This window comes from Vitis vinifera, chromosome 4, assembly GCF_030704535.1.
Source record: "Vitis vinifera cultivar Pinot Noir 40024 chromosome 4, ASM3070453v1".
In the NCBI taxonomy this organism is placed as follows: Eukaryota; Viridiplantae; Streptophyta; class Magnoliopsida; order Vitales; family Vitaceae; genus Vitis; species Vitis vinifera.
In genome coordinates, this window is record NC_081808.1 from 6033367 (window position 1) to 6052556 (window position 19190).

General features: G+C 35.0%; 1 protein-coding gene across 4 annotated transcripts; it reads right to left on the reverse strand.

Moving 5' to 3' along the window:
• Positions 1–1172: 1172 nt before the first annotated feature.
• LOC100249152 (ubiquitin-like domain-containing protein CIP73) lies at positions 1173–17911 on the reverse strand. 4 transcript variants are annotated; one of them, XM_002283047.5, is made up of 16 exons: positions 17650–17911; positions 16428–16571; positions 15846–15963; positions 13474–13554; positions 12615–12718; positions 12434–12505; positions 11908–12069; positions 11644–11713; positions 11382–11557; positions 5948–6112; positions 5743–5814; positions 5500–5632; positions 4796–5212; positions 3004–3341; positions 2562–2642; positions 1173–1505 (listed from the first exon to the last, which is right to left on the reverse strand). In XM_002283047.5, exons 2-16 carry the CDS (start codon positions 16554–16556, stop codon positions 1497–1499), a joined length of 2127 nt encoding a protein of 708 aa, XP_002283083.2. In that variant the 5' UTR covers positions 16557–16571; positions 17650–17911; the 3' UTR covers positions 1173–1496. The 4 variants fall into 4 exon arrangements, with proteins under 4 accessions (XP_002283083.2, XP_019074970.1, XP_059592249.1 ...); XM_019219425.2 differs by having other exon boundaries at positions 12615–12670; positions 17650–17783; XM_059736266.1 differs by lacking the exon at positions 1173–1505 and having other exon boundaries at positions 2563–2900; positions 17650–17783.
• Positions 17912–19190: the final 1279 nt, after the last annotated feature.

The following is a 19190-nucleotide window of genomic DNA, read 5'->3' on the forward strand; positions in this document are numbered from 1 at the left end:
TTAGTATTTTTTATATTAAAATCAAATATATATAAAAAAATCATTTTTCTTAATATGTTTTTTCCTTAGAAACCAAACATAACCTTAGAAATTTTAAATATTCAATTAAATTTTAAAATTTTAAAGTATTTTAATTATAATTAAACATGTAATAAAATTTCTTAGTCATTTTTAAGTTGTGATTTAAATGAGAAAAATAAGATAATACCATGTATATCTTAAATTATTCAATAAACGATGGTTGTATTTTACTTTTTTGTTTTTCTATGAACTTCTTACAATATATTGATATTGAGGGTAAGAGGGTAGGAAAAACTCATTAGGACATGTCGGTATTTTTATTTGAAGTGTTTTTAACAAAAATATTTTCGGTAAAAATATTTTTAGAATAATGTTTTTTACGAGTGATTTTTTAATTTTTTGAAAATATTTTTAAAATTTTGTTAAATGTCTTTTTTTTTTTTTTTTGAAAGCATTTTTTATACTAAAAATACTTCTTAATGCTTAAAAGAGTTTTTGAACGTGTGTTACAATGATTTTAGGAAGTATTTTTATTTTATTTTTTAAAAAACCCGTTCGATAATGATTTTAGGAAACGCTTCTAACATTTTTAATATTAGAAAGATTATAAATATTTTATAGAATCGCTATCAAATACACTCTTAACACTTCCAAAGTTTTTACCCAAAATTGCTACCAAAAGAATCAATTAAAATGATTTTTAGACTATAAAAAGACTAGAAATACTATAAAAAATCACTATCAAACACCCTTGAGAATCACTTATATATATACATTAAAATATTTTGAAGTCCATAGGATTTTAAAAAATATATATTTGTAATGAAAATAAAATTAATAAAATACCAAAAATAAAAATGTTTTAGCTTTTGAGTAACTCCCAAATCATCGGGTGAAGTTTTTATGTGGGCGTGATACAAGATGGACAACAAGAATTTATAAAGAGATAAAGAGTGTGTTTGATAGTAATTTTAGGCAACGTTTCCAATTTTTTTAACACTTGAATGATAACAATTTTTAAATATTAAAAATGTTAGAAACATTTATTAGAATCACTTTCAAACAGACTCAGTTCCATGCCAGATGCCAGCAAAATGAAGTACTTGAATTAAGTTGAAATTGAATACAGGAAAGCCAGAGAAACACAAAAATTAGGGCTCAAGCATAATCTACTAAAGCTCTTAAATATAATTTAATTGGAAAATTCACAGAAATTTTACACAGTGCATCTAGCGCCATTGTTGTACACTGACAATATTAAAAACAAATAATAAACTCAACAAGGAATAATTGAAAGGAGAGAGAAAAAAATTTCAAAGATTATAGGGTCTCTCTATATTATATGTGGACATAAGTCAGCTGCAAACTGCAATCTGATATCCCATACTCATGATACATATCTCAGCATCACTGCATCAAGAGCCTTCATCATGTTCTGTGTTTTGCATTGGTATTTTGAGGCCGATCCTTCTAACTCACTCCTTCTGCAATAGAGGGGAAAAAGGGAAAATTAGAACTCATTTCCAGAACAGTGAAAATCAGGCATAACACTACTCCAGGATTATAGACTTTTGGTTTAAGTTTTATGCCATTCTATATCATGTTCTCTCACAGGAATTCCTCAAGGGTTGGATTTTCAGGTTTTTCGGTTATGGGGATTATTACATTGAAAAACCACATTGCCCAGCACTACAGTATCACCATAACAAGCTTCCACTTCGGGTAAGGATATTTGAAATAGGGCATCAAAAATCATTTTTCCAAGAAATTACTCTCTATCATAACCATAGAATCAGCCTACCACCCTAATTCCTGGACATGAGCATCATCTTCCAAGGAATCACCCATCATTCAAACGGTTTCAGCAAGATTCTCAAGCTGAAAACAAACAAGATATGGCATGAATAACTGTGTGATTTAATATCCAACATCCCTTGAATTGTTTTTGTTTAACTAATCATGCACCCTAAATAACCAAAGTTGAATTGTCCACAAGTGTCATTCCAACTCATGGCACTAGTCACATGCACAGTGGCAGAGCCTGACTGGGGATTTATTCCACAAAGAGATTAACCCTCCAACCAACGAGTATGTGGACTTCATAACACTCTGCTTGGAGTTTGCTTGGTTGTCTAGGATATCTAAACCAACTTATACTACAATCATAGACCATATCGGGCCCACCATCACATATATGCGTTGGATATAAGTATAACCAAGTTCACCTCTCAGAAAAAACAAAAAAGTATAACCAAGTTCAAAACATGCATGCAAAAGTGCTTCTGAATCCCTGGTTCATATTAAATTTTTGCTAGATGCCTACATTAGTGGCTTAATATGACAGAAAATTGAAGCATTGTTCTCCAAGAGACGTTAAGCATGAAACTGAGGGTAGTGATATTGTCGGCTATTTTGTCAATTCCACAGATATGTAAAGCAGCAGATGGAACAATACCATTTCAGAAGGAAGCAACCAAAACAGCTACAGCAGTGATGCTTCCAGAAAAGGTAAAACAGAGAAAAAGAACAAAGTAAATTACCTTTTGACGTTTTGAGTTTGGAGGTGATGGAGGGTCTCGTTGTCTGCCTGAGGAGGTCCCAACATCTGAATTTTCCTGGGGCTGTGCATATGTACAACTCTCTTTAGTTAGAAAACTAGAGGCCAGCTTTATACTTGGTTCTCAAAAGTAATCAAATATTATATGGTTCAGCAACTAAGACACCATTTTATATGTATTCTCAAAGCATTTATTTTGTTTTTGAGCCTTGAACTTGGCTCTTACAAGCAAAAAATCAATTTCTAAAATGTTCCCCAAGCAGTACCTAATTTGCTGGCTTCATGCTCAGTCCTTCAAGAGAAAGATCCTTGCAGTTTGGAACTAGATTTCCCGATATGTAATTAATCTTTCCAGGTAAATAGAACAAGAATTTGAATTTTGATAGATAGCAATCCAAAATGATTATGTGATGAAGCATGCTTACATGTGTTGTGGAATCCTGTCCATTTATACTCCCAACATCTGCTCGATCTGCAGCTGCATCACTTGACCCCATGGCTGAATTTTCAGATATGAGCGGCATGATATGATGAAGCAAATTAGAGAAGAAGGTTCCTTCATCACCCACTCTTGGCTCTATCTCCTCTGTATTTGCAGCAGCCTCAGTTGTTCCTGTGATCCCGGTGGAACTTGTACCTGTACCCTGAAAGTTGACATCACTACCAACATGGATTTGTTCAACAGGGAATATAGTCCTTAGCAACTGATCCAGGCCACTGCGCAACTGTGTGGAAGCTGTTTGAAAATTAGGATTCTCACCACCTGGAAAATGACAAATTCATTTGAAAATTAGTGTTACAAAAAAAAAAAAAAACGTGGGGAAGACACTGCCTTCTCTTTTCCATCTGTTCAATCCTAATTTTTTTGTCTGTTTCATCTGTCCGGCTCTTTCCATCTTCTTCCTTTATTTGCAGCAGCCCCCTCTGGGAATGTGAAAAGATATAGATAAATTTTATGCATGACACATGATACATTGTACCCTCCATGGATTCAACATGTTCAATAAGATTGGGGGAAAGCATCTAGAACTCAAGAATTTACATTCTTCTGCTCCATCCAAAATGATAAAAAGAAAAATAAACAGACAAATAGGACTTTAGTACCTTGTCTTCAAGTGCTTACACATAGGAGATGGTGTCAAACAATTAACTAAGGCAGTTTCTAGGAGAAAAACAGAAAAAATTCATTCCAAACAAAGTTTATGTGCAAGATATGAAGACTGACTGAAAAAAACAAGAAAAGGGTAAGCAAAATGGGCAAGGCTACCATGAAAACAGCATTCAATGAAAAGAACATGACACATGACTTTAACATGCACATGTAAGTGACATCCATGCATGGCTCAAAAAAGCCTTGTCCCAAATACAACCACAATAGCAATCTAACAAGGAAGACAGTTTACAAACCAACTTCCAAGTGTGTCCATAAATTTGCTTGACTTCCTCATGTTTGTGATATAGAGAAAACAGTACGATTGTAATTAGACAGACAACAACTATCACATATTTCAACCCATTAATATCAGTGGCTTCAGTTAGTAATTGATGGTAGAATTGATTTTCATGACATGCAGCAGTTGGACAAAAGGGGGGAAATACTACAATAGACTGATGGCAATCATGAATATTAGGGCTTGCAACTTTAGACACCAAAGGCTGAGTTACAAGCTCTGCTTTCTAACCAGACAGGGGGTGCTGCACTTCTCACCAATATCTAAAGCACAACTAAAAATGTCTTTAAGAATTTATCATGAGGAATGCATGTCTGTATTTTTGTGTGCACGAGAGAGAAAGAGAGCCTGCACATTTATGTTAAGAATTATACAAACTTGTTTGTAACAGTAAGTTAAAAGAAACTACTGAGACAATATGGAGAAGCACCCTCCATATCAATGGTTCAAACAATCCAATATATATGGTATTTCTTAGAGTTAGCCAATCTAATCATCCAAAGTAATTCTATACGTTACTTTTATTTCAAGGACCAACTGTTTTTCACATGTAGCTGAAATGATGCCCTACAATAATATCATAGGTCATTAAGTTCATCCTCTGCTTCACAATCTCACTCACATGAGATGCTCTATGTCTGTCTGTGTGCATATGAGTGTGTTATTGGTCTATGGTCTTCATTGGTATAAAACGACCTCAGCTTCTTGAACAATAACAGTGAACTGCGCCTTATTATGATATTTCAAGTTGTTGTATAGCACTTACCATCTCTACCTTGAGATTCAATGTTCTGTTGTGATGCAGATTCAGGAACTGATTGCTGCTGTGCGCCTAGACCCCTAGGTTGATGTTCATCAGATGCTTGAGAACCTCTTGCACCATTATAATTTCCAGACATTACATGTTGAACTCTGGCTAGAACTGGATAAAATAATCCCATTGAACTGCGAGATGAATCAGAAGGTGAGTGCCTGGCAGCAGCAGGTATTGCAGCGACCACTGTCCTAATGGGCACAACCCGTACTTCAGCCTCCCTGGTTGAAGATGAACTCCTAGAGGCTCCCGCAGCAGGTTGGTGAATGGAATTAACACCACCAGAAAGTGCTGGGCTTGTTTGCCCTTGGGATGTCTGACCACCAGCAGGTTCCCTTTGGTTAATAACAGACGGGGGCATCATTGAACCTAATAGTAAAATTGAAATTAATAAGCAATTCAACAAATATATGCAAATTGAACAATATTATGTTGTTAATGTTGAATGTAAAACAAATAGAAATGAGAAAGGCAATGATTAAAAGGGGATCAAAATGTTCTCAGTTTTGATAATGAGATTAACAAAAATAATATGAAAACACACACACACACACACATATATACATAGAGAGAGAGAGAGGTTGCATGTTGACTTAAAAAGGTTGAAAGTCTTTCAAATCAATGCATCAAACACAATTATAAAATAAACAAGGTACCTGTACGAATTCTAATGTCAATATTCCTTGGAAGAAAACCAGAACGAAGAGTACCACTAGAGAAACCAGAGCCAGGTTGAACAGTTCCCATGGGTATGGCCCCAAAACTTGTTCCCGGGTGAAAAGGAAGTGGCTGCTCATAGTTCAAATTGGAGGGAAAAATAGAAAAAAAGAAAAGATATAGATGGTGAGCCAAAAAAGGGAAAAAAACAAAAAAAAACTCACTTCTACTGAATATTTTACCTGAACCATTATAGGATTGGGACCAGATGTGGATATAAAGAGTGCAGGTCCAGCATTAACCACAGCATCATTCTGATTAAAAAAATGTCATAGTCACATTAGCAGTTGCATAATTTTATGAATATTACCTTCCCAAACCGCAAAGACACACATAAGTGTGACATATAGGCACACGCACACTGAGTTAACAGGGATATTAACAAACCGGTGTTTGACCCATTCGCAATGTCATGGTTGTTCGACCAAGCTCAAGCAGCAAAGCACCTAAATTTCGCAAGATGGCTCCTAATCTCAAGGCATTGGATTGGATGCTCCTCCGTGCTAAAGGATCAGTCACATTTGCATGATTCTCTAGTTGTCTTGTGAGTTGCTGCGGCACGTTAAGTTAGAAATGCCAAATAAGTGTTACAGAACTTTAATAACAAAAACCTAATCATTTTTAGGTTATGACAACCAGAAACCTCAGCTCTGAAAAGAAAATCTTATAAATAAGGGTGGTATTTCTTGTCCAGGGGGAAATTTAAGTCCAAAAAGTGTTTTGCTAGTTGAAGAACAGGTATATACTACATTTCAGATAAATTCTAATTTTGGGTTGGTCATCAGTTTGGAAATCTGGGTCACCATCTGTAAAGTCATTAAAAATGAGAGATAAACTGTAATATGGAAGTTATAAGGATCCATGATCTATTCCGAGTTAGGTTCAGTTTAGGTTACCAATTTTAAACCAGGCTAGAGCTATTCATAAATACACCCAAAGTTTAGCCCAGGCTAAAAATATAGGTAGATAATTGTTTCACATTCAAGTCTGAAATTTCTAGCCACTTACTGATTGTTTATTTTCACACCTGAGGTGGTGAACCAAAAACTATAGCATGTTTTTCATGGCCTTGTTTTTTTACTCCAAACAGGGGAACCTCTAGTAGCCACAAGCACCCTTGTGTTGCTAAGTGGTGGTTTGACTAAATAAGGATTCCACCTATCTATAGCTCCATCAAATCATTCCAAAATCACTTAAATCTTGAACCTTTCCTAAAAGATTTAAGGATGTTTACATGTCTCCATACTTTATAGGGTATTCAAGACCGCCTCCCATATTCCAGGGTTCTATAATGTTCCTATGTATAATTTTCTAAAGCCTCAAGGGAAGGATGATGTTAGTTGCCGATAAGTTTGTGCCATCAAGTATCATCTAAATAGGACTATAGTATGGTTAAAGGCTTAGTTGTTAAGGGGTATACTCAATACTTATGGTATGGATTATTTTCAAACCTCTCCCAATATTTGTCTGAAATCAATATGTATTTTGATTTCCTTGGTGCTTAATTTTGAGTGGAGTCTACCTTAGTATTCTCATATGATGATCTGAGTGAGGAAGTATGTTTTTTTTTTTAGATAAGTGCGCATATATATAGAACGAGGCAAAAAGCCACAAAGCATACAGGAAGTATACATAGCAGCCCGAACAAAAAACAACACTCACCACCCTTTAGGGAACGGCAAGCCATTCCAAAAAACCTAAAAGCGAAGAGGACTCCTCTCCCATATACACCCTAGCCCAACTCCACAAGTTACAAACAAAAGAATTCTTTAGATTCTGAATAGCTAGAGAGCCCCCCCTGAAAGCTAATCTATTTCTCTCCTTCCAAACCGTCCAAAAAATACACAACGGGATGGAAGTCCAAATCCTTCCTCTTTCTCCCCACAAAAGGGTCCCTCCAACTGACTAACATCTCTTTGACTTTCTCTGGGAACACCCAATTAGCCCCAAACAAGGCCAAGACAATCTCCCAGAGAACCCTTACAACTGTACAGTGTAAAAGAATATGATTTACATTTTCCTCTTCACAACCACACAAAAAACACCGATTTGGAAGATACCAGCCCCGTCTTTGAAGATTGTCTAAAGTTAGGACCTTCTCCCAAGAAGCCTCCCACGCAAAAAAAGCAACTTTGGTTGGGACCTTGTCCACCCAAATGCTCTTTTTCGGGAAGGTAGTGACATTAGGCCCTGTCAACAACTTGTAGGCATCTCTAATCCGAAAGCGGCCGTGTCCCCCTCCTTTCCATATCACTGAGTCTTCTTTAAGAGAAATCCTCAAATCCCTCGACATATGCAACAGCTCTCCTAAGGCGTCCAGCTCCCAATCATTAGAGTTTCTAGAGAGTCTTATGTTCCAGCCTCCTTGACCAAGACTGGAATCCCACATCTCATTTACCGAGCATTCCTTTGGGCCGCCAAAGCAAACAACTGGGAAAAAGCTTGGGACAACACCTCATTTCCGCACCAATGGTCAGTCCAGAAACTAACCTTAGTCCCCTTTCCCACTTTGAACTCTATATTATCCCAACACCAAGACGACTCCTTCAAGATATCCCTCCAAACCCCCACCCCAAATGTTCCGCGGGCCTCCTTTGTTCTCCAACCAAATCCCACTTGGCCATACTTCACCCCAATCACCTTCCTCCAAAGGAATTCTTCCTCAAAGGTGAACCGCCAAATCCATTTACCCAACAGGGCCTTATTCAAGAGATCAATTTTCCGAATACCTAGGCCCCCACTCTCCTTTTGGGTACACACCACCTCCCATTTGATTAGATGGATTTTTCTTTCCGTGCTTCCCCCTCCCCAAAGAAAATCCCTTTGTAGTTTTTCGAGCCTTTTTGCAACTAGCTTAGGCATGCGGAAAAAAGACAATTGGTAGATAGGCATGCTGGCCAGGGTGCTTTTAATGAGGGTAATCCTCCCGCCCTTTGACAAATATTGTCTTTTCCACAAGGCAAGCCTTCTTCTCATTCTTGCTTCAACCCAAATATTGTCGCTCAAATGGAGTCCAAAGTTAAGAGTTTGCAAATTTCATAAGGTTATATGCATTAAAACAATCTCCTTGAGCTTGGTTTGATAAATTGAGTACTATTCTTCAACTATTTGGTTTTAGAAGGAGCAATTCTATTATTCCTGTGGGGGGTAAAGATGCTAGAGGATGTTGCTTCGGTTATGGGGTGTAGAGTAGGGAAGCTACCCACTTCATACTTTGGTCTTCCTTTGGGTGCCTCTTTTAATCTCCTAGGGTGTGGAATGCAGTGGAAGAGAGATTCAAAAAAATATTAATAATGTAGAAGAGACAATACCTCTCTAAGGGTGGGAGGCTTACCTTGATCAAAAGCACCTCATTTGGTGAATTGGAATTTAGTTTGTACAAATAAGAAAAGAGGCCTTGGAATTCATAGCCTTGTGGCCCTAAACAAAGCCTTGCTTAGGAAGTGGAGTTGGAGATTTGCAGAAGAGAGGGAGCCCCTTTGGAAATAAATCATCATTGGGAAGTTTGGAGTAGAGGAAGGGGGGGTGGTGTTCGAGAGGAGTGAGATGAGGTTATGTTGTGGGGGTGTGGAAAGCCATCAAAAATGAATGGGAGTGTATGATACGTAGATCCTGTCTTATAATTGGGAATGGGAGGGGGGTCAAGTTTTGGAAAGACTTGTGGTGTGAAGACCAAACCTTAAAAGAAGTCTTCCCTAACTTATTTCTTTTGATTGAAAATAAAAATGGTCGGGTGTTAGAAGCTTGGGTGGAGGGTGGGGATATGGATAGCTAGAGCCCTTGCTTTTCAAGACATCTTAATGATTGAGAGATGGGAGAAGTGGATAGTTTGTTTCAAAAAGTGCAACCCTTGGTTGTGAGAAGAGAAGTGAAGGATTTCTTGAGTTGGAGAGAAAGTAAGAATAGCAAATTTTCAGTTAGATCCCTTTATTGCTCTTACACGAGGGCTTCTAGAGATCCTTTTCTGTGTAATATTATTTGGAGATCTTAAGCTACAGTGAGGGTGAGTTTTTTGCTTGAGAAGCATCTTGGAGCAGAATTTTGACTCTCTACCAGTTGAAGAGGAGGGGATGGTATATCTCAAATAGGTGTTACTTGGGCAAAGAAGAGGAGGAAACCACTAACCACCTACCCCTGCTTTGTGATAAGGCTAGAATGTTGTGGAACTTAATCTTCTTCTCCCTTTTTGGTGTACAGTGGGTTATGCATTTCCCAATTAGAAGGAATCTGTTAGGTTGGCATGGGTCTTTTATGGATATAAAAAATGATGAAAGCATGAGGGGCTACCCCCTTATGTTTAATGCGGACTATTTGGAAGGAAAGAAATGATAGACCTTTCAATGACATTGAGTGGTCCAACCAAGCAATTAAATCTCTTTTCATGTATATTTTTTTGAATTGGGCTAGGGTGCATATAGAGGATCACACTTTGTTTATGATTGATTTTATAAATTGGTTGTTTATTAAGGGGAAGGCTTTTTTTTGTCTCCTTATTGCCTAGATTTTTTGGGTGATTGTTTGTATACTTTGTGTGTACTATTTTCGCCGCTTTTAGAATTTTCTAATGCAAGCCCTTTTATTACCTATCAAAAAAAAAAAAACAAAAATTCTATTATTCTAAACACTGTGTTTGTTCTCAACATGGAAACTGGCAAGGTAGTACTCATTGTAAATGTGGATGATATTATTGTCATTGGTGGTGATCTAACAAGCATTAGAGAAGTGAAAAGTTATTGGAAAAAGACTTTTTATGTGAAGGTTCTTGTTGTTGCATCACTTCATAAACATTGAAGTTGCAAATAGTAGAGGTGAGGTTGCCTTATCTCAAAGTATTTATTGGATTTTGTTTATTGAACCACCAACATGATAGGAGCAATGTCGGCCAAGACCTTTATGGAATAAAATTTCAAATTTAATGGAGATGATAGTCTTGTATTTCAAATAAAGGAAAATATCAGTAGTGGGTAAGCTCATTTGTTTAACATTTACCCCACTTGACATTACCTTTTTTGTTAATACAATGAGTCAATTCACAAAAGCACCTATGCAAATTCATTAGGAATCATTGTCCACAATCCTAAGGTATCTCAAAGAGGCCATATACACATGAATGCTTTAAAAACGAAGGTCAAATCTTTATCCTTAATGTTGTGAGCTTTTAAGCTCTAGATTGGACAAGATCCTCAACCAATAGAAGGTCAACTAGTGGACACTATACCTTGGTGGTAACCTAGTTGACTAAATATAATGTAGTAGTGAGATCTAATGTAGCAAAATACAAGGTTATAGGGCACATAGTATGTTCTAATGTGGATTTAAAACTTTTTACAGGAGCATTGATTTTCTCTTGAAATATCCATGAGTACATATTGTGATCAAGGAGGTGCTTTTATTAAAGCTTTAGAAAGGAATCTTTTTTTTTTTTTTTTTTTTGTCTGAGGATATACATACATATATATATTAGTGAATATATACGCACCAAACTTGAGGGGGGAATGTTAAATGGTTCTTAGTAATAATTTTACTAAGGGTTACCTATCAAAAAAAAAAAATTATGAAGGGTTAGCTCAGCCTTTTATGGTATTTTGTAGACCCCACACACACACACAGATATATATAATTTGTATTATTTTAATACATATTGTATTATTTTACTTGTCAATAAGACAACTTTTTCTCTACAATAATTTGGGCCATTTTAGAATATTCTGTCCCCCTATAGATATAACCTCACTAGGAATCAGTGTGGGGCCTCAAAATATGTTTAGGTTATGAAATCAGATAGTTACACCATATGAATTAGGTTTTTGAAAGTACATACTGAGAGGTCCTCTGCAGCTTGTTCAATGAGTATTTGTCTAGTAGAAAGTATCACTTCTGCCAAGGAAGCAGGTGTTGGAAGTCCTCCTTGTGTAACATCTGACTGCAAGGTAGCCTCAGAGTTTTGTACATCACAACCATGAATTCCAGCAGCAGAATTATTGCCATGGCCTCTGACTGCCAAGTTCAAATTCAACCATCACAATATGCCAGCAACTGACAATGCAAAGTCAGTAAATAATGTAAAGGAGAAGAATACTAACCACTGCCACCAAATTCATGTCTCATATTCCGCAAATACTGAGACAAAGTTGTCAAAGAATCAGGAATCACCTGCAACTCCAAACATGAAAATGTGATAGTTCTTCAACCAGGAAAGACTTCCCAAAAGTAATTCAAACACAAAGGCAAAAAATGCAACATAGTAAAAGATAATATATCTGAACAAAGAAAACCAACAGAGACTCCTATAAAACAATAAAATAAAACAACTAAAAAGGGGGAAAACAAGAGGACCTGAAACTTACCGGTGGCTGCAGCTGCTCCAAGGTAACATCATTTGGAAGCAAAGAAGCACCATTGAGAGGATTAGACTGATCAATTGTAGCAGCCTGGTTAGGTTGCTGTCTGCTAGAGTCTCTCAAGCCACTTAAACCAGGAGTTCCTGAGCCCCTCTCTGGGACAGGATCCTGCCAAACAAATACCAAATGTGAACACGCGATATATAAGGCTTAATCCATGGTATTACTAAGAGAACAGTTTTAAAACTACAGAATAGATAGGGATTTTTGTTCCTTTTAAAATAATAATAATAATAATAATAAGCCACAGAGATTTCTTTTTCTGCATGTTCCATGTGCCAAATCTAATCAATTACAGTGGAGACAAATAGAGAGAAAGAGAGCTGGAGGTTCTCCTACACTAAACATAGGTGAAGCCGTTTAAGTTTCATGGGGACAAAACCTGCATGACTACAATGGATTTCAAATAAAGACGCCAAATAGTCATTTCATACTACAGGGTACTTTGTTAAGTCGATCATTAGTAATTTACCCTAGGGTCAGCCCCTTCACTGCCACTTCGAACATTATTGACTCCAAAAGAACTGAGAACAGCTGAGACAATCTGTTGAATGAAAAGGGAAAAAAATAAAGGTCAAGAAAAATCATGATACTCATATTTAATTGCACATTTATAACCAAAAGCTAGTTCAATCTAAAATTTATAAGCTTACCCGACTGAGATCTGGAACTCCATCCCCTTGCTCGGACAAAACTACCACACTAGAACCTACATGAAAACCTTGATTACGAAGAGTATTTGATGCAGGATCTGTGGCTGCACATAATGATGCTTAGTAGTCAACTTTCCATACAGACATCAGCCAACCTCTAAGAAACATAATTAACATGAATATTAAATACATACAGATAATAAACATTTGAACTTCCCAAAATCAAGTTGACTTTGTCCTCTAATAGACTCGCAGGGGTTTGTGCTGAAACCCGCATCACAAGTATTCCACCTAAAAGTGTGCCCAATTCCTACTACTAGTACTATTATTTCCTACTTTGAAAACCCTGCTTCCCAAATTACTTCAGTAAAGTAGACCAGGAACAATATTTTTATAACTTAGCTTCTTTCAAATATTTTTATAATTGATTATTTGTTATATTTCTTCAAAGCATATCCAGAACCAATCTTTCATAAATTTCTGTGATAACTTCTCTTCTTAAGCCTTTTTTGTTTTAACTTCATTCAGAATATTTCAAACCATAAAAATAAATATATACAATTATCAAGATATGCTACTTTTTTCTGATAAATAATTGTTATAAAATTGGTGGAGAATAGTGGGTGAAACCCATTCATCCTAAGGCACAAATTGCATGAAGCACAAGGATGATATGGTAAAGTGACAGAAAAATAATATTGAGTGTCCTTTCATGAGGATAATTTCAATATTAGAGCCTTCATAACCAGAGTAGAATGAGATTTAACTAAAATGGAAATTATGTTATAACTCGGCACCATTAAGCAATAGGGAAAACTGAAAACAAAATTAATAGTAAGCAACTTAAAGGGAATTCAACCTGAATTATCAGGCAAGCTCTCTGATGATGGCGGAAATGGTTGTCTAACAACAAGATGCAATGTGTGACCATCTTCCACATCTAAATTGAATTTAGTAAGAGACTCCAATTTCCAGAAAAAAAAAATGGTACAAATAAAGAACATAACAGCATGAGACTTAACCTGACAAGCAATGAACACAACATTCAAGTTATTATATATATATATATATATATATATATATATGTATTTATGAATGTATGTATGTATACATACATACACACACACACACATTATGCATATGTAATGACACATTAGATGAGAGTTAACCTGACAAGCAATGAACGCAACATTCAAGTTATTTAGTTCCATTGATGACAAGGCAAGTGATCTACTGTATTAACTCTACCAATTGTTCAAGTTCCCCTGATAGAAGGGAGCCCACAATAAAAAGTCAACATCCTATAATCAACATTCCAGGGCATGGAACGAAGGAAAGAGATATGCATAGTCTAACCAAAAACCCCAATACTTACTTACCAATTTCCCAATATTAACACACCAATGTTTGCTCATCACAAAAATTGAACAACATCAAACCATAAGGGGAGTTCAACTCATCACAGTCCTAGCACTAGCATTTAGCAGAAATACCTCCTCCAGAGATATCTAGGTCAGAGTTAAATGCTTAAACTCAATGCCAACGCAAAGCAGTATAAAGCTTGATAAAGGGAAAATGTTCAGTGGAGAAGGAAACATGAACCATGCAAGAAGATGTGATATTTAAAAGCTATCACTATCCCTAGATCAAAAAAGAGGGTTGCTGCCTTAAATACTTTTTTTATTTTTTTTTTGATGGGCTTAAATACTTTTTTTATGACAACCACAAGAATATGAAACAGAGACAACTAAAATGTTGGGAGGTTGATAGAGTGCTCTTAATGAAAAGACTGTACCACCTCTAAAACATAAAACAACAAAAAGAGATGCTTTCCAACATTATCATTCCTTGAATCTCAAATAATCAAGGATCTGCAAGCATTCACCTAAGGAAGTTGTGGATAATTAATAGAACTGCAGTGAACACTGGATGTTGAAATGTAAGTCACAAGCAAATATTCCATATCAACCACTACCCTCTTGCTCTCACAAATCTTAAAGCTAGAAACAGTTTCAAAGCATCTCAACTGTTAAAAATCCATCCCCATGCATCTCCACTGCTCTAAACAGGCCAGAACATAAATATATTTATAAACTGATGGTGGGAAATAGAAAATTCCTGCCCCCACTGGTGCCTACAAGAATAGAACAAAAGAGAACCCCTACCTATCAATAAAGCCTACAAGAGCCAGAGTACCACCCCCACTAAGAAAAAACTCCTTCCAAATTCAACCCAGAAAAATTCTTCTCACACAAAATTCTATGGTTTCTCTCCCTCTAAAGACACCATGGGTGATTGTGGTATCATTGGACATGAATACTCCTTCCTATCAAAAATATAAATTTGGATGCCTATAGTTAACCATCTACCAGCCTGAAAACAAACCCCTGGCCCATGCCCAAGAAAAGAATTAAAAAAAAAAAAACCATAAAAACCAAACTTTGTACAGATAATTCTCAACTGCTATCCATTTCAGCACGTGCAAATGAAAGTGATTAAGCTATACATGCAACACCAACCCCAACGACACTCCTCTTTCTCTTCAAAAAAAAAAGGAGAGAGGAAAAAACCTCAGAAAAATTGACAAAATTATCATTCTCAATGCTCTGATATCTTTGATGGAACAAGCCACTCCCAATCTGGAACTTATGTCTCTTAAATGCTTCCACCTACCCCAACTATCTGTTCCTTGAATGACATGGATGACTCCCTGCTTTGAAAGACAATTTGAAGGCATGTGACAAGCTGTTGGCCCATAATAACAGAACTCCAAACAAAATAAACCATATAACTACATAAGCTCCCCGCTGAACCCTTCAGTCTATCTTCTCTATTTCACCAAGTCAGTTCAGAGATTGAGCACTTCCAATAATTAAAGGTTAAATCATTTTGTTCAACATATCTTTGAGTGTACAAGAAAATGCAATGGGGATTACTATCAATAAAAATCTAAAGAATCCAAACTAAAAATGGAACAGCAAGAAAGATGTGTTGCTGAAATGGTGGAGTATTGCATCAAAAATGGTTAATATCAACAGAAAAAAAGTACTTGGAACCTAGCTGGCATTCAGAATTCTTCTTTTAAGTGTTCATATGATTTGTGGTTTCTTCCTGAATGTTGTTTTATTAAGAGAAGTCCATGAGACATCATATTTTGCAAAATTTTGGAAAGTACTGAGCTTTGGACGGAAAGAAACGTTCAACCCAAAGAGAAATTAATAAAAAGGATACGGTAAGCTGAGAGGAGTTGATCATCCTTCAAAACCCTTCCACGGCATATGAGGCGCTGTTGTTCGGATAACACACCGGTAACACTAGCAATTTGTTCTTTTAAAGCAGGAACTGGCATCTGCATGACATTCAAAAGAATCACAAGAAATCAACCTTCACGAGCACCAAAACAAAGAATGGGAAGCATGCAAAATCTTATATCCGGTTGCGAAACTTTGAATTCTAAGCAGCAACCGTGAAACTGTATCATGGATAGACATGCTAATGCCAAGAACATGCATTTAAATAGAGTAAAAATGCACTGACATTGTGCTTTAGGGTAAAGAATAGGGGAAACCTAATCCTATACTGTGATTCATAAAGGATGTCATTTCATGAGATTTAACAACTAAAATGACAAATTGGCAAAGCCTTCATCCAAACCAGTTAAGAGTTTACTGAATGCACAATGGATAAGAAATTTTTAAGTTTCACATTCGATTGAATAAAACCAGAATTCGATACAATTCAACTACAAAAGAAGATAGGAAGTTCAATCTATGCTGGAGATATAAATATAATGGGGGAGCAAAGAGTGCTTACACATTTATCCACTCGCAAAGTATATGTTTGAGAATCCAGTGTTTTTATTTTTATCTCAACAGTGGCCTCGGAACATTGAGCCTCACCACTCCCAGAAATCATTACTTCATCACCACCAGTACTACCCATCTTTCACACTCAAACCTGGAATTAAAAACTGGCAGTCAGTATCATTTTGAGTTGAAAAAAGCCCACAACAATCCCTTATATAAGCATGCATCAGGTTGTTCCATAATAACAAAGCATTTGAAGGTAGTATTAATATCAGTAAAATAAGGCAATAAAGAAAATTGCAGCAATCACCAAATATGATCATATAGGCAAGCTTTTAGGGTCATATGAAATGACTCCAATTTAAAATTCACCAATAACTTGTTTTGATGTTCACCCTTTTTAGTTGTAGTCACATAAAAAGTTTTTGTTTTTTTTTTTGGGCAACTAAACAGTACATTTTATATGGTTTTCTGAACAAGGTACATACATGTGTCTGTATCACATTCTCAATCTGTGCATTGAATCAATAGTTGGATCACCACGGCTAAACCTAGAAACAAGAACCCAAAGATCATGATCACATGGGTGAGACCATTTTCTTAGATTTCTCAATTTTGTTAAACAGCTCACTGAGCAAAAATACACCATTTCCACCAATAAGAAAACGTCTCTGTTTCATAATATTCTTAGCTCCCAATATCTCAGTTGCTCTCACATTTCCAAAGCTTATCTAACTTTAAAAACCCTAATTCTTTTCAAAAACATCAGATTTCAATTAATTCGAAACACCCAAACAGATTAATACTAAAACACTAAACCCCAATTTCTATTCGTAAAGAAAAACCCACATCCACTGAAGATTCAGGAATTTTAAACTAAACACTCAATATTCAACTCTACCATCTACTATTCCACACTAATATCAGAACCCTCGAAATAAACAAAGAAGAAAAAAAGGAAAATTCAGATAAACAGAGTCTTCTCACCCAAACGGTCCATGTGAAATCAAATGCATAAATACATATATACATAAATCCCATTCCCAATTCTCAGCATCGAATCAATTATAAACCGTTGTTCGAACAAAATTACGAATAGTCACATAGAAACCACCAACCCCCCCACAAAAAAAAAAAAAAGAAAAAAAAAAAAGACAAACACAAGAATGATCTATTCGATTCCGATGCTGAAATTGGCATCAACAGAGAGAGAGAGAGATGAGAGAGACCTGCGGGAGTTCCAGGCAGAGAGAGAGAGGAGTCAGAAAGCTGATTTGATTGTCTCCCTCTCTCGTTTCTGCGTCTAGGTGGTGTGGAGAGCTTTAAAACGGCTTTGGTCGCTTTTTCCACAGCCGTCCGATTTAATTACTTTCAGGGACTAACGGTGCTTTCCATATGATTTTCCTATAAATAATGTCATGTGACACGTGTCCTCTTCACCTTATTTTTCTGTCAAATACTCTCATATCTCTTATATCAATAAGGGATGATATCTACGGATGGAAGCCATTGTTCAAACCAAAATAAAAATTGTTCCAATTCTTAAAATAGAAAAATAAAAATAAAATAACTATATTTAATGAAATATATTGAGAATATATTTTTTAGATTTTATAATTATAGGAAAATTAATAATTGAGATCCATTCTTTTATTGTTAAAATAATTCAAAAAAAATTTCCCTATTTTACATATAGGATAAATAATTATTTTTAAATAAAAAATTTTACTTATTACTTGCCAAAGTACATTTTCTATTTTTATTTATAAAATCATTTTTAGAAATTTTAAATTTTGAAATTGTAACAATTTTTTTATACTTCAAATTTTTAATTCAAAAAATAGTAATAATTTTTATATGAAATACAAAAACTTTTACAAAATTATATTGAAAAATGGTTAATTTCATTTACCTTATTTGATGTAGGTTTCAATTAAATACATGTAATATTCGTAGGTTTAAAATTTCATCACATACCTCTCTTATTTTCATCATACATATATCATTTTTATTTTTTATTTTTCACTCTCCCTCTCGCTCAAAATAGGGGAGACATATGATAAAATTTCAAACCTATGGGGTTAATATGTATTTAGCAGAAACATTAGGGAATGCGAATGAAATTAACCAGTTTTTCAATATAATCTTTTAAAAGTTTTTATATCTCATATAAAAATTATTACTATTTTTTGAACTAAAAAAAAAATGATGAACAACTAAATGTAAGCTTTAGTGGTCGTTTGGATATGCTTTTTGTTTGCTATTTAAAAAAAATAAAATAAGCAATTTTCATATAAAATATAGTAATTGTTATATAAAAGTATGGATGCTTAAAAATTACTTTTAAAATTTTAAAATTATGTGCTTAAAAATTTACTTTTAAAGTATTTTTCCAATATTTTAATTTTTTTTAAACAATTTTTAAAAATCATTATCTTTTTAAAATGAAATAGTATTTAATAAAAGTGTTAAGTACTTATAAATGGAAAAAAAAAATCATCTAACTTAAAAATTAAATTACCTAACATTAAACAACAACCAAAAACCAAGGACTTGGCTAATCATTTATGGCAATGCAGGGTAAGTAATTTTAAGATATTTAATGACTTTTTATTCCATATTTATGGTAGTTGTAAAATAAATATTTTTATTATTAAATAATTTAATACTAAAATGAGTGTTATTTTGAATCAAAATTTTATTATTAGCCTAATTTTTTTTATAAAAAAAGACCTATTTAGGTTGATTTATTAGAATCATATTAAATAAA